This window comes from Pinus tabuliformis, chromosome 1_1 (assembly GCF_031772625.1).
Source record: "Pinus tabuliformis cultivar Carrire ecotype Pingquan chromosome 1_1, CPIR1, whole genome shotgun sequence".
NCBI lineage: Eukaryota > Viridiplantae > Streptophyta > Pinopsida > Pinales > Pinaceae > Pinus > Pinus tabuliformis.
This window is the reverse complement of record NC_142297.1, coordinates 948,589,761-948,605,309: the sequence shown is the minus strand read 5'-3', so window position 1 is coordinate 948,605,309 and position 15,549 is coordinate 948,589,761. Positions and strand designations below refer to the sequence as shown.

General features: G+C 42.2%; 1 protein-coding gene across 1 annotated transcript in view; it reads left to right on the top strand.

The window, feature by feature from the left end:
* The first annotated feature begins 211 nt into the window (after positions 1-211).
* Positions 212-15,549, top strand: part of PEX12 (peroxin-12) — a 198,505-nt gene continuing 183,167 nt past the window's right edge. Inside the window, exons 1-2 of the mRNA XM_089393013.1 lie at positions 212-566; positions 1,234-1,339. Coding sequence (XP_089249139.1) covers positions 219-566; positions 1,234-1,339 — 454 coding nt within the window. The 5' untranslated portion in view covers positions 212-218. The remainder of the gene's footprint in view (positions 567-1,233; positions 1,340-15,549) is intronic.

Genomic DNA, 15,549 nt, shown 5'->3' with positions numbered 1-15,549 from the left:
TTCTTGGCATTATCTTTTTAGCAAGGGGATTGTTGGAAGATTGAGCAAACTCATCTTCAATTAGAATAAGAAAAAAAATTGAAATAAGAAAAAAATTAAATTACAAAAAACCAAAAATCAAAAATTAAAAATCAATAGTCCTATATACTATTTTTAGTCTAAACATTAAAATATCATTTCGTTTCATTATAGAAACAACATTAGAATATCATTTCATTATGGAAACACGAATAAGAAAAACCCATGCCAAAGTATTGTCGTTGATTAGTAAGATAATTCAAACGTTCCTCTGGTTATATTCGTGGAACAAGGGACTCTGGTTATATTCGTGGAATAAGGGACTGTTGATACATATTCATTTCTTAGATTGTGAATTTGCTTCATGTTTTTGGGGCGATCAACAGGCAGAATTAGAAGCAAGGGAAGAAGACGAGGTAAATCAGAGAGTACAGAAGAATATGTTGCTGCAGGTTGGAGGACAAGGTAGTCGCCCTACCTTTTTTGAAATGGCGGCCACTCATCAACTTCCTGCTAGCTTACGGGCAGCGCTGACATACTCTATTGGGGTTTGTTCCTGCCTTTTTTTCTATTCAAAAGTTGCTTGAGAAGTCCATATCCTCTATATCGATCTCTCTCGGGCTTTTAATTTTGTGTGTTGTTTGCTCGCCAAAATTTGGTTATAATCCTACATATTGCATTTCTTAGCTTTGGGGGGCAACGTAGTCTTGATTGATTGGTATTAGTCTCACTCGATGAAGGGCATGAATTTGACAAGTTAGGAAGCCACTAATCTTTGTCACGAAAGCCCATTGTTGATTTTTTAATAAAATTAGTTCTAATTATACAGCAAAACCTATATTTTCGAGATGGATTGCAGGAAATGTAATGCAAGAAAATTGTAGGTTATTATTGATTTTATTAGGACAAACATGTATGCGATTCATCAATGTCTTTTGAGTGGTGCCCATTGACAGTGTCGTTACAGCAGTCTTCTTAGGCACTAAATCTATCCTTCTTTTTTGCTAGTGATTGGTACGATCATCTAGCAATTGACATGGAAGGCATGCATTGTGCACTTAAAGAGTGCATTTTTCTGCATTTTATGATCTTTTAGTTCTATACAACGTCTGCTCTAAAATTCTTTTGTTTTCAAAGACAATGTAGTCTCTATGCAAAAATCGGTTCTGCTGTGGGCAAAAATGACTTGAGGGTTAATACTGCTTTATGGTGTAGGTAATGGCACAGCGAAGACCAGCGCTGCATAAAGTGTTAGATCATAGCGACGAGTTCTTTGCGCTGCTTATGCTTGTTCTTGAAGCCCATAGTTTACAAACAACAGGTAAATCTTCTCTTATAAAATGTCTAATAATTTCAGTTAAGAACATAATGAAGTATCAGAGAAGTGTGTAGGTTTTCGCATTTGATTTTTGGATTTCAATTAATGGACAGCATGTTGACTTATTAAATGGCTAAATAATATCAAATACAAAATCAAGGATGTAGAGTGACTTACAAGAGTAATACAGTGTTTTTGGCGTTTCCACAACCCCATTGATGTTTTGAAGTAAAACCAATAATCAGTGATCAAAGAGAGGCATAAACCGGAAGAACACCACATTCACTGAACCTGCCAGTGTGTCAACTCTTGTTGGCAATAGTTTAATCTGCCCAAAATATTAATATTGAAATCAATATTGAACCTTAAAGCAACTTGGCCGGAGAAATTTGTTGAAATATCTGCCCTAATTGAGTTTAATGCAAAATAGAAATTTCACCTCTTTGACTAGAGGTATCTTGGATCTTAACACTGAATTTTCAGCCTTATGGCTGTTATGAAATAATAGTATAAAACGGCAGTGGAATGAGTACAATATTTCAATTTCTAGCAGCTAAATCTTCTAGGTAACTCAAGGAGAAAAGATACCGGCCAGCCTGGATAAGTTTCATCCTTCTAAAACAACTTCTCTGGTTTGCCACATAGACCAGATCTGAAAAATTCTCTTTCACATCAGTTATAATAGTAGTAAAACAACAGATATAGCAGCAGCAAAACAGCCCTTATATTCTTCAATGATAATGTTGAATCACTTAACAAATTGCCCTTTTACTTGTCCCACCATCAAGACATATATTGCTGTAAACAACAATGTGTGAAGAACATATATGGCTGAAAACCAAATATAGAAATTGCACAAGTTTTGGACAGCTGAAAACTTCATTAATATGCTCAAGATGAAGTACTTGTACATACCATAGCCTTCTTGCAAGGTTAGGACAAGTGCACTGGCTCTCCAAAACCTAGCTAGGGAAAACAAAAACCATAGCTCAACCAAGGAATTATAACATGGAATAATCACTCCAACAAGTCCTCTAAGGCAAGACGTCCTCTTCTTCTCTAACGAAGACACCCTAGGGTTTTATCACAAAACTTTTAATCTCAAACCTGCAAGAGAAACCCTAACCTTAGGCCTCTAAGATGCTCCAAGATTCTTTGAGAACACCAAGAAACCTGTAATATCCTAGGATATTTTTTTTGTCCTAGCTCTTCTTATTCAAACTAGTATTTCCAATAGAAGAGCAACAAGAATTGATTCATTTATACGACAGCAGATATCCCTTCATATAATATACAAATCAACCACAGTAGACATACACAAATGATCTAATTAACGACAGTATGAGATTCCTTAAATCCACAGTAGTTGGACTGACTGTCCAATAAACCCAGGCTGTACACAACCAATATTACACTTGCCAACGTAAACGAACCAGATTCAATTTACTAAGTGCTGTAACAGCTAATTTACCCTACTTTCCTACAGAACCTGGACTGTCTTTCTCAATTTGCTGGTTGAAGAGGGTAGTCAACTCGCTGTTCGGAACAGAATTTCGGCCCTACAGCCCCTGTGGTCCTGTGGTCTGCAATCTTGAAATACGTAGCCTTTGTCCTCACACAGTTCGATTTTTACCTTTTTTCCCTTCCCTGCTCAGTTGGTGTTCTTCTGCTTTGCTGACCAGAACTATTCCTGTAACAACGCAGATTCCCAATCTTTGCCCTACCTGATCAGAAACCCCCAAAACGTCCCACAACAATTAACACCATTGACTGAAGATGCCACCAAATTTTGCTTGACTAGACAGATACCAGATTCCACGGCTTTTCTGGACAAATAATAATAGAAGATTAATGGAGAATAAAGACTAACTAGGGTGGAATCTTTCACCACCAAAATTAGTAAAGAGAAAGGGTTCTTAAAACTCTCAAAGCGATAACTCAATAATTGCTGATGCCAAATTGATTCCAACTCTCTTGTATTTATAGATTCCATCAAGGTGTTTCTCAAATTTGAGGGGTTGCAATGCAACCACCAATTCGGGATTTTTTGCCCCAGCCGACCCAATATTTTTCCAATATTGCTCCAAACATTGGAAAAATTGGGTTTCCCCCCTTTATCAAGACTATAGCCTATGGGGTTGGATATGCTATTTGGTCCTCCCTTAGTCAATCAATTGGGAGACGATATTACAGTCCCCCCTTTACAAAATTGCTTGCCCTCAAGCAATTGCAAATTCGGATGTTGTAAAATTTGTTCTCCTTCCCATGTCGCATCTCCTTTTGTTAGGTTTTTCCATCTATTAAGATATTTTGAAATCATTCTACCTCTTAGTCTCTTTTCTCTTATTGCCATGATTGCTTATGGAATTAGCTCCAATTGTCCTTCTTCATCCAAAGGGGGTAGCTCGATAGAAGTAGTGACCTGTTGCCTGACTGCCTTTTTGAGACATGATACATGGGACACGTTATGAATTTTGCTTTTCCTTGGCATTTCTAGCTCATAAGCCGCTTCGCCAACTCGTCGGAGAACTTTGTAAGGTCCATAGAATCTCGGCTTCAGCTTTTCTGCACCGTTTTTCTTGCATGTAGATTCTCTATATGGCTGCAGCCTGCAACCTCAAGAAAACGAGATCTCCTACCTCAAAGTTGTGTTCTATTCGGTGTTGGTTTGCATACATCTTTTGCTGGTATTTTGTGGCCTGTATGTTCTCTTTGAGTATCCTGAGAATGACCTGACTTTCTTGTATCCAGTCTTTAGCTAATGGGGCCCTACTATCTCCAAAGGCCAAGTCGATAAAAGATGGGGCGTCATAGCCGTATAGTGCTCTGAATGGCGTCATCCCAATAAACAAATGATAAGTGGTGTTGTAACAATGATCCCCTAGGTACGACCACTTAATCCATGCCCTTTGTTGATCAATCATGTAGTTATGTAAGTATCCCTCAATCCACTTATTCACAATCTTTGTCTGGCCATCTATTTGAGGGTGGTAGCTAGTGCTAGGGGTCAATTCTGTTCCCACTAGCCTAAAGAGCTCCTGCCAAAATGCACTCATAAATATGCTATCTCGATCAGTGAATATATCTTTAGGTAGTCCATGGAGTTTGAAGACTTCTTTGAAAACTAGTTCTACTACCTGTTTGGCCGAATAATCAATTGGAATTGCAAAGAAATGTCCAACTTTTGTCCACATGTCAACCATTGTGTAGATGTAGTCCTTGCCTTGTGCTTTGGGCAGCCCTGTAATGAAGTCCATTGAGATGATTTCCCATATTTGTTTCGGAATTGATAAGGGTTGGAGTAAACTTGCGGGATGAGTGTGTTTGACCTTATTTTGTTGACATATTACGCATTCCTTAATGTATTTAAAACGTCATATTTGAGGCCTTTACATGAAAATCGCTCCCTGATCTACCAGTAGGTTTTGAAGAACCCTTGGTGTCCATCTAATGGTTTGTCATGTGTAGACTTCAAGATTTTCTCCTTGATGTGGATTCATGGGCCAAATATATCCTGTCTTCATAGAAAATAATGTCATTGATTATCTTATCCCTGTCATCTTGGATGAGTCCGTCTGTAAGTGCACAGGCAAACTTGTTTTTGGAATACTCCACCAAGAGGTGAGCCTTCCAATCTTCTGGGACCTTCAGGAAGGAACTTGTTGTTGGTTTGCTGGAAAGTGCATTGGCCACAACATTCTTTTTCCCCTTTACGTATTCAATGTCAAAATCATAATCTTGGACCTTACTTACCCATTGTTGTTGTCTTTTGTTCAGGTCTTTTTGCTCCAAGAAATGACGTAATTTATTGTGGTTTGTCTTGACTATGAACTTGTTTCCTACTAGGTATTGTCTGATCTTCACCAAAGCGTGCATCTCTTTGTCGTATATGGAGTAAATTCTCTTTGAGTCTTGGGGTTTCTGGCTTTCGAATGCAATTAGATGTCCCTTCACACCTCTCGTTCCTTCTCCTGATGCATCACACTCTAATACAAAAGGTTGACTGAAATCAGTGAGTGCCAATACTGGACATGAGCTGATCACTTCCTTGAGCTTATTGAATGCATCGTCTGATTCTTTTTGTTAGAAAATCGGAAAGGCAAGAATATTTTCTTTATGTTGATAATTACTTGTGATGTCTTTATATTCTTATTATCTTTCTTATGTTCTCTTTTATCTTTGCTCATCAAGCAATCACCAAAACCAAAACACAAAAATCAAGGGCACCAGATGTAGGCACTCAGCCAGGGCTAAAACCCCTATATAGGGGAAAACCCAGTCAAAGAACTCTTCCTTCAGTAATTCAAAATGAGATGGACCAAGACCTTAGACCAATAGACCTTCCTCCTCCACCAAGTTAGCCTTCCAAAATGATTCAACAACCTTCAATAGTCTCTTTTTGTCCAACAACTTCAACCCAACAACAATCCAGAAATTCGACTTCCTAGCTTCAGAACTTCAACCCCCTGTTGCGGAATTTTAGCCCAACAATAGAACAAAAATTTCGACCCTTCCAACAGCTTAGCAACTTCACACGTGAGAGAGAGAGAGAGAGAATTTCGACTTCTTGTACTTGAGAGAGACCTCCTTCTTCTTTGCTAGCCTTCTTCTTCTTCTTCCTTGAATTTCACACTTTTCTGGCCCTAGAAGATGTACGGCTTGTTCTATGGGTGTTTCTGAAGTGGATTTAAAGGTCTAATTTGAGGATTATTTCAGTTTGAGTTCTTGTGGTTTATCTCACACTTTCTTGAGGCATTTTATCAGGCTCCTCTTTCTGAGGCTAATCTGAACTGTTTTATGGTTCTTTTGAAGCAGACTAAAACTCTAAAGTTGATATGAGCCTTAGACAAACCTAAGCTCGAGGAAAGATAGATCCAAGTCTTTTAAGGTAGAACTAGGTTGTTTAGCCTATTTGAAGGGTAATCATCTTGTTGACAATTCATCACATATGTGGAGGCATGGGAACTCTATGGCACATTCTTTTCCACTTATGGTTTTGGACACTTGGTTATGTTCTACATGTTGGTTTTTCCACGACACTCAAGAATCTGGTTTGAGTCTAAAATCACGAACTCAAACACATTCAAATGCCATGACACTTCTACTTTGCACAGTGGAATGCCATACATTAGTGAATCAACTAGACAAGGCAATTTTCAACTTTTTAACCCACTACATGTTATATTACTAATCTTTAATACAACAGTCTTAGGGCTTTCGTACCAGGGATCATGGCCCTTACATACAACCCTGATATAAACACACAACTAGGGCATAGTGTCAACAACTATGACCACCAATATGCCTTGAACAAGTTACACTTGACCTACTTGCTGAAGGTGCGCACTACAACCCTTTCAGCCCACGTACCTTGAACACATTTGGCGGGTACTTTGCCTCACCATCCGCTGATCATTGCAACTGCATCTTCAACTGTCTAATCTGCCACTATCAATGATCACGACTCCCTTTGTTGTGTCACTGAACTTTGCTTACAGCCCTCTTGCTCCACTAAGATGTCTGCTCATTGGGTCTTCTAGATTTGCCCTCTTATCAACCATATGTCTCCTTACATCAGCTAAACTAGGGCTTCCATAAGTCTACCTCCTAACAGTCCCTTCGCTGCTCCAAGGATCACTGTACATGAGGTCTTCCAGATCTGCCCACTATCCATCTCCTTGTTGCTCCAAAGGTGATAAAACTTCAGGCTTCTATCCACTACATACTTTCCCATGAGAAATACGGTTCACAACTTCATTTGTGAACGAAACTTAACTGCCTTCACAAGTGTCTTAGCTGCTCCAAGATCACTGTCATAAGGCCTTCCAGATCTGCCCACTTGTCAAACTTCTAGTCACTTCAAAATGCTGATCCTAGGGCATCATCAAAGTCGCCCACTAATTGACTGTTGCTCCTACATCGGGCCAGTTCTTAGTGCACACATGCACAACCCTCTTATCAACGATAAGTTTGCTACTTATCCACTGAACTAGGGCTATGGTCACTGTTGTTCAAACCTTTGAACAAACCTTTTCTTCCTTCACTATGTGATCCCTTTTCTCTGCCCCTTCTTCTCAACGTTCTGCCCACAACAAAGAGTCCTTCTACTTTTCTTACCATAGAAAATAGAGTGGTCTTACCATAAAGACAATACTCCCTTTCTAGGGTCTTGGTCCTTTTTATTCAACAAAGATCTGGCTGTAATTTCACTGAGATCTTGGAATGCCTTAAAGGGTCTCATTCTGCATAGGAAGAAGCCCTAACTAGGGCATATAGAGACTACTGTCAATAACCCTTATTGACAACCCTATTTACACCATCTAGCGCAATACTTCTTCTCCTAAAATATGCAGCGACTAGGCCTCTTTACAAACTCGGTTTTGTGGTAAAACTTCAGTCCTTTACACAACTCAGATTTATCATTATTTCAATGCCCTACCTTAGGAAACTTTGGCCACCTTAGCTTCATTGCTACAACTCCAAGCCATGGTGTACAAGACCCTTTCTCCTTCGCTCTATCCTCCTTGGGCTCATTCTTTACTTAGTAGACAAAACAACACTTAAAGGAGTCTCGACCCTCTTGAATAGAAGGAGGGAAATTCGGCCCTAGCACAAACTTGTAACATAGTAAGTGCAAACCCTTATTCACAGCCCTGAGGCACATAAATAAACCACAAGATCACCTCTTGATCTCGACCAGCCTCCCTCCTTCGACCTACACTAGAACATGAGACAAAATAGAACAATACACGTCCATCAACTCCTATCCAACTCGACGCTGAGTTATGTGACTTCTTTGACTTGCTCTTACTTGAGAAGATGCACTTGGTGTGTGATCAAATGAACACTCATCCTTCCTTCTTATAGTCTTCCATGAGGGTGGACGTTAGCCCTCAAAGGGTGTCTTTCCAAGCTTAGTCCGACTTAAAGTTTCAAGACAAACCCAACTAACCTTGGGAAATTAATTTCTTCATTTGATCTCATCACCCATGGTTGCCTTAGGTCACCCTTGCTCCTTTAAGGGTGTTCCACTTGGAACGATGAATAAACTAATAATTTCTTGACTTGGTTTCGCACCGACGCAATACCCCATTGCTTGGGTACTTCGTCCACAAATCCCTTTTGTGGTTAAGCCTCTCACAAACTCAACACCTAGGTTTGTGGAGTACCTCCCAAGCTACAAAAATCAACACTCCCTCTTAGCCAGGGAGGTACTTCCTCTGCACAGAAGTAACCATCATCGTCACCGACGACATTAGCCCAATCTGGCGTTCATCACTATAGCATATTATGTAGAATGAACTACACTATCTCAGTAGTGTTTTTGCCTCATCTTGTCAAAACTTGAAGATTCAAACTTCCATAGGGCTTATCCCTCTGAAGCTAGACTCCCTTTGAATCTACACAACTTCCACCGGCTCACACTACTACTGATCTCGTGTCCTACAAGGTCAGTCTGAGTTGCAGTCGAACACAGGCCACATTACCACCACAACCCAGTCCTACAAACAATCTCATCCTCTTGGATCAAATACAACACATGCACATAGCTCCAATCTCAGTTGGGCAACATCACGACCCAATGAAGAAACTAGCCTACTAACATCTCATCCATCACACGAAGCTAAATTGTCCATGCCACAACACCTCTCGAGTTGTCCCAACGATCCATGACAAGTCATAGGAAGTCCACGATCTGCAAACTTCCACACAACAAACTGTTGTTCACCAGGTTCTCCACCGATCAACTAGAATTCCCAGCCCATCTTGCCACGTAGCTTGTCAAGACCACGTCTCCATGTCCTCAATTAAACCCTTTGCTCCATGATCTAGACAATCTCAGCTCCCTTTGAGTTGCTTTGCTATGCACACTCTAATCCATTGGCCCTTCAAAGTAGCTTTGATATCATGTTGATTTTTCCATGACACTCAAGAATCTAGTTTGAATCTAAAATTAGAAACACAAACACACTAAAATGCCACAACACTTCTACTTTGCACATGGAATGACAAACATCAGTGAATCAACTAGTGCACATGACAATTTTTAACTTTTTAACCCACTACATGTTATATTACAAATCTTTAATACAATAGTGTTAGGGCTCTCGTACCAGGGATTGTTGGAATTTCTAAGTCTGACACATTAGAAACCCTTCATACACTTTACTGATTTATTCCTACCTACTTGTTCTGTTAATTAACAAGTTATTTACCATGTAAATACTAGAAATAAATACAAGTACATGCTCAACACATTATAGATCATCAACTGAAGGAAATAGAAACAAGCACACAAGTGACACCGTTGTTTTTGGATTAATGTCCTCGGAAAAACCCAATGCGGGAAAACCGGTGCAACTATTTGAGTGTTTGGTTTATTAAGCAGTTTCATAATACAATCTCGGTGCCGAATCCGGCTCACCCAACAGAGAAAAATCTAGGCAATAGTACCTCTCTACGCTGAAACCCCGGATAAACACTCCGGTAGCTCCACAACTCCAATCTACCCCACGAAAGCCTAGCGTCAGCCTCTCTTTGGCCCAACGTTAGCCCCGCGTCACTCTGTCTTGGCTTGCGTCAGCCTTTGGAGGCACTGCGTCAGCCCTCTGGCCCTCTGTGTCACCCATGTTGGCCCTCTGAGGCATTGCGCAGCTCCTGGTTGCCTCTGCGTGAGCCCTAGCCGACTCTGCACGAACCCTTGGTTGCTTCTGCGTCCCTCTCTCTGGCTGCTGCGCTGATCCTCCCGGTGCTATCTCTGCCTCTTTGCTTTTGTATTCACTGCCCCTCCGCTGCAACTCTGATCACTTTCTCAGCAAACCCAGCCCCAAAAAGTCGAATCTTGATCTCTTGGTGTGTTCTTCGAGTGACCCTCAAGCCTCCTCTTATACTTTTCTCGTTGACAAATCAATGGCTGAGATTAAGTCCCTAATCAATGGCTAAGATTAGATCTGGTTTGATCCATGACTTTTGGACCATTCTAACACAATTTTATATTAATTCACATTAATATTTCAATTTCCCTAAGTTTAGACTTAGGGACTCCATTAAAAATATTAATTATTTTAAAATCTCCCAAACTGTTTAGAATCTGCCCAAACCCTTTCTGGGTATTGAAGATCTCATGTGCCTTAGCCTCTCCACCAATTTTTGTGGCTAGAGCACATTCGATGCTACCCCAAATCAACACTCCCTCTTAGCGAAGACTGTGCTCTAGTAATACTCCTCACTGAGCATCACTCTGATCATCTGGCATCGGTCTCTGTGCTGATGCTAGGCCTGCTGCCCAACATCCTCTGCATTGCTGCATCCTGTACTGCTACCGATGGCCCTGCCACTGCTGCATCCGTGCTGCTGCCATGGCCCTCCCACTGCGACTGCTGCATCTGCACTACAACCCCTCATCATGTTGCATCACGTTGCCCATAACACTACCGCTGCTAACTGCTGCACTGCAACTCAGTTACTGAGAAGTAAGTAACTGATCTCCCAACTTTGACATCTCCGTCAGGCTAGAAACACTCCTGATGCTGAAGCTCCCTCTATCACTGACAAGTGCTCCCTCTCTGACCTTTGCGCTGTTGCAACAACTCCATGCATCTCGCACTGTTGCACACCTCTTTGTGCCATCCTGCACTGGTGCAACACCCCTGTGCCTCTCGCACTGTTGCAACTTTCTAGCCTCGCGCTGTCTTGGGAAGCGTGCACTGTAGCTCCCTTTGTTGCTCCATCCGCATTCGTTTCTATTGACATTGCTAGTATTGCTCAGTGTTGCACGAAGCGCCCCCCACCGGTTCCAAGCCCTGAAGCGCGTCCCGTACGGAAGCGCCTAGGAAGCTTGGCTGGAAGCGGCGCTTCCTGGAAATTTGGAAGCGCTGTACGGAAGCACCGAAGCGCGCTTCGTACGGCACTTCGGGCGTCGGAAGCGTGACACTTCGAAGGAGGAAGCGTACGCTTTTAGAAAAGCTTTCGGAAAAGCGTTTACAAAATCGTTTTTTTTCAATTTTTTTTTTTTAATTTTAGGTGAGTTTGCTTGTTGGGGGTGGGTCCACCTTGGGTTAGGGTGACGAATGAAGGCAAAAAAAATATAAATATAGCAGATGCTCCCTCATGGTAATGTTAAATTCTTAAAGTAAAAGTGATATTCTCCTTTATTTTTCATTTTCATCCTTTTACTTAAATTTTTAACATTACCATGAAATGACTCAGGATGTTTGAGAGTGGTTCCAACCTCATTGGACTTCATATGGAGAAAATAGAATTTCATATCCTATTCAAAATTCAGCAGACTTAACAGTTTTTAGGAATTCAGGATCAATGGGATTGTGGCATTTCATTAGATTATATCAAGTATGAAGGTATGCGATTAGCATTTAATCAAGAGCACCAAGCCCTATATGTACCCTAGTGTTGGTGGTGTTAATTGTTGAACTCTTTTGTCACGCGGCACGCCCTTAGCAAAAAATTACCTTTCAATCAAGTCAAAATCATTGATAAAAAATGTTAAGCTTTTTCTACCATATTTTAAGTCTTGAATTAGGTAGTTTGATCAAAATTGGGCAATGTTGACTAATATCCCTAGACAATCGAGGTAGAGGCAAAGGCTAGACAAGAGGAGAAGAATCTAGATTCTACATCATTAATGTACAATGGATGTTATATCTATCTTGATTTATGCAAAAATATGCATGTTTTCATGTCTTTTACAATTAATTTGGGATTTGGGATGTTTGTTTTGAGTATAAATGCAAAAAAATATAAAAAATATATATATATAGCAGACGCTTCCGTGGACGCTTCGCTTCCTAGATTTTTGGAAAATGACGCTTCGGTGTCCCCGCTTCCAAAAAATGCTTCCGCTTCGCTTCCGCTTCGTGCAACATTGGTATTGCTACTCCTCTTCGGGGCTCCCATAGCAAGGTGTAATCCAAGACGTTGGGTACCTCGAGGATCCTGCCTCTCATCGCCTATAGTCCGCCTGAATACAGCGCAATGTCTCCCCACTTCCACTCAAGTGGTGTGTGTGCACTCATGGCACAATCATCGTTTGTCTCCACTTCCTTCTATGCCTTTGTTGGCGCTGCCTTGGTCTCGGAGGCCTCTCCCTTATTCTTTTTCCTTGGACACTAGGTCGCATAATGACCCAGCTCCCCACAATGGAAGCATTTGACCTTGGAGAGGTCCTTCTTCTTCCTTTTCTCCTGCTTTCCCTTAGATGCTAGGGCAACATCGTCCTCCTCCTCCTTCTTGATTCTCATCCCCTTATCATTGCTTCCCGCCTTGGTCAACCTTCTGATCTCTTCTTGGCGAAGAGAAACCCACATTTCCTCCCAATCTGGTAGGGTCGCCCTGCCCAGTATGCTCTGGACAAACACCTCCTGGTCTTCTGAGACTGCGTTCAAGGCTGTTCTCACCATCAATTCTGGATCCGGCGTTGCCCCTATGGAAGTCAGCTGATCCCAGATCTCCTTCAATCGAGCGAGGAATAGGTCGATCTGTTCTCCCTTCTTCATCTGGTATGATCACAGCTGATTTTCTAGTAGCATCTTCCTCTACACGGAAGTATGCTGATACAACTTGGTTAGGGCCTCTCACATCTCCTGTGCCATGTTCTTCTCAGCAATATGTGGTACTATATGATCCTTGACGGGGTCAAGGATGATACTCTTGGCCCTCGCCATTGCATCCTCGTACCTGTCATTATCAGCTAGGTCAACTGGGACCGCTATCGTCTTCAAGGCGAAGTGCTTGACACGATTTCTGTCAAGTACGGATAAGATTCTGGCCTTCTAGACTACGAAGTTTAAGGCTCCATCCAGTTTGTCCTTGGTCTCTTACTCCGTGTAGTGCCATTTCGCTGCTCCTCTACTTCCCTCCTGGAAGTTCTCGGTGTGACTCCCTCTGAGCCTCGATTTCCTTCTTGGAAACCCTTCTGCCAATGTCGAGATGCCCCCACTCTGATCGTTTGTGTAGCTGCACCACTGATTTGGATTTCTCGGCTAGAAACCCTTGGTAGCAACTCCCTCCTCCTTGGCCTTGTTCTCTTAGGTACTGTCCCCACTAGCTCCACTCTACAACTTACCCACAGCCTCCTAAACCCCAACAAACTGAAGGTTAGAGCTCCTAGGCTCTGCGCAATCTCGGCACCGGCAATTTAGCTTCCTCAACCGTGTTAGCCCTCTTGGCCTTTGCGTGGCTCTGCGTGAGCCTGTCCTTGCCTCCCTCAGCCTTTGCGCTACCTCTTCCTGGCTCAATCTTGATGATGCAAGCATTGCATCACCCCTTCCTTGCTGCTACTTTGCTAGGAACAACTTCTGTCACTCGGGACAATTGTTTTCTGCTGCTGCTGCTCTGCTCAGCTGATGTCCTCAATTCTCCTGTGATCTGCAACCACGCTCTGATACCATGTTGGAATTTCTAAGTTTGACACGTTAGAAACCCTTCATGCACTTTACTGATTTATTCCTATCTACTTGTTCTATTAATTAACAAGTTATTTACCATGTAAATACTGGAAATAAATACAAGTACATGCTCAACACGTTACAGATCATCAACTGAAGGAAATAGAAACAAGCACACAAGTGACACCGTTGTTTTTGGACTAATGTCCCGAGAAAAAACCAATGTGGGAAAACCGGTGCAACTATCTGAGGGTTTGATTTATTAATCAGTTTCAGAATACAGTCTGGGTGCCAAAACCGGCTCACCCAACAGAGAAAAATCTCAGCAGTAGTACCTCTCTACTCGGAAGCAAATATTTCGGCTAAAACCCCAGATAAACACTCTGACAGTTCCATAGCTCTAATCCACCCCACGAAAGCCCAACGTCAGCCTCTCTTTGGCCCAGCGTTAGCCCAACGTCACTCCGGCGTGGCCTGCATCAGCCTCTAGAGGCACTGCGTCAACCCTCTGGCCCTCTGCGTCACCCACGCTGGCCCTCTGAGGCACTGCACATCTCCTGGTTGCCTCTGCGTGAGCCTTTGCTGGCTCTGCATGAACCCTTGGCTGCTTCTGCGTCCCTCTCTCTGGCTACTGTGCTGATCCTCCCAGTGTTATCTCTGCCTCTCTGCTTCTGTATTCACTGCCCCTTAGCTGCAACTCTGATTACTTTCTCAACTTTCTCAGCAAACCCAGCCCCAGAAAGTCGAAATCTTGGTGTGTTCTCCAAGTGGCCCTGAAGCCTCCTCTTATACTTTTTTCGTTGACAAATCAACGGCTAAGATTACATCTGGCTTGATCCATGACTTTTGGACCATTATAACATAGTTTTATATTAATTCACATTAATATTTTAATTTCCCTAACTTTAGACTTAGGGACTCCATTAAAAATATTAATTATTTTAATATCTCCCAAACTGTTTAGAATCTACCCAAACCCTTTTCGGGTATTGGGGATCTCATGTGCCTTAGCCTCTCCACCAATTTTCGTTGCTAGAGCACATCCGATGCTACCCCAAATCAACAGGGATCATGGCTTTTACATACAACTCTAATACAAGGACACAACTAGGGCTTGGTGTCAACAACTATGACCACCAATTTGCCTTGAACAAGATACTCTTGACCTACTTGCTGTAGGTGCACACTACAGCCCTTTCGGTCCACGTACCTTGAACACATCTGGCAGGTACTTTGCCTCCCTCTGTTTGGCAGCAAGCATTTCACTTCTCAAGGACATGTTGAGATGGGATAACACTTCACCTGGGTGGTTATATTACTGGCAACAGATGGCCATGATTGACTCACAAGGACGAGGGATCCATTCTATGAGACTTAAGTTGCACCTTTAGGATTTCACTCTTGAGGTACCCAAGATCGATTCCTGGGTGGGACAACTTCCCAAGGAGTTGACAGGGACTAGGTAGTATTGAGGTATTGTGTTTGTCGACAGTATGTGGGAGGTCTCTTTCTCCCATACATTGGTAGATTGTGTGTGGAGCGAGGGGTGCTTCACATTGAGCAAGATGACTTGGGATCCTAGTATTGGGGGATTCCTTTATGACAGGATAATGCATAGATTTGGGGTGATGCAGTGGCACACTTGGGACCTCGTTATTGCTTGCAGTGATAGTTTGGGTTAGCAGATAGAGAGAGCTGTTGTTCGAGCTTTGCTTGAGGACAAGCAATTTTGCAGAGGGAGGATTGTAATGTCCCCAATTTTTGATTTACGATCTGAGGAGGTTAGTGGAGACTCTCGGGGTTGTGCCA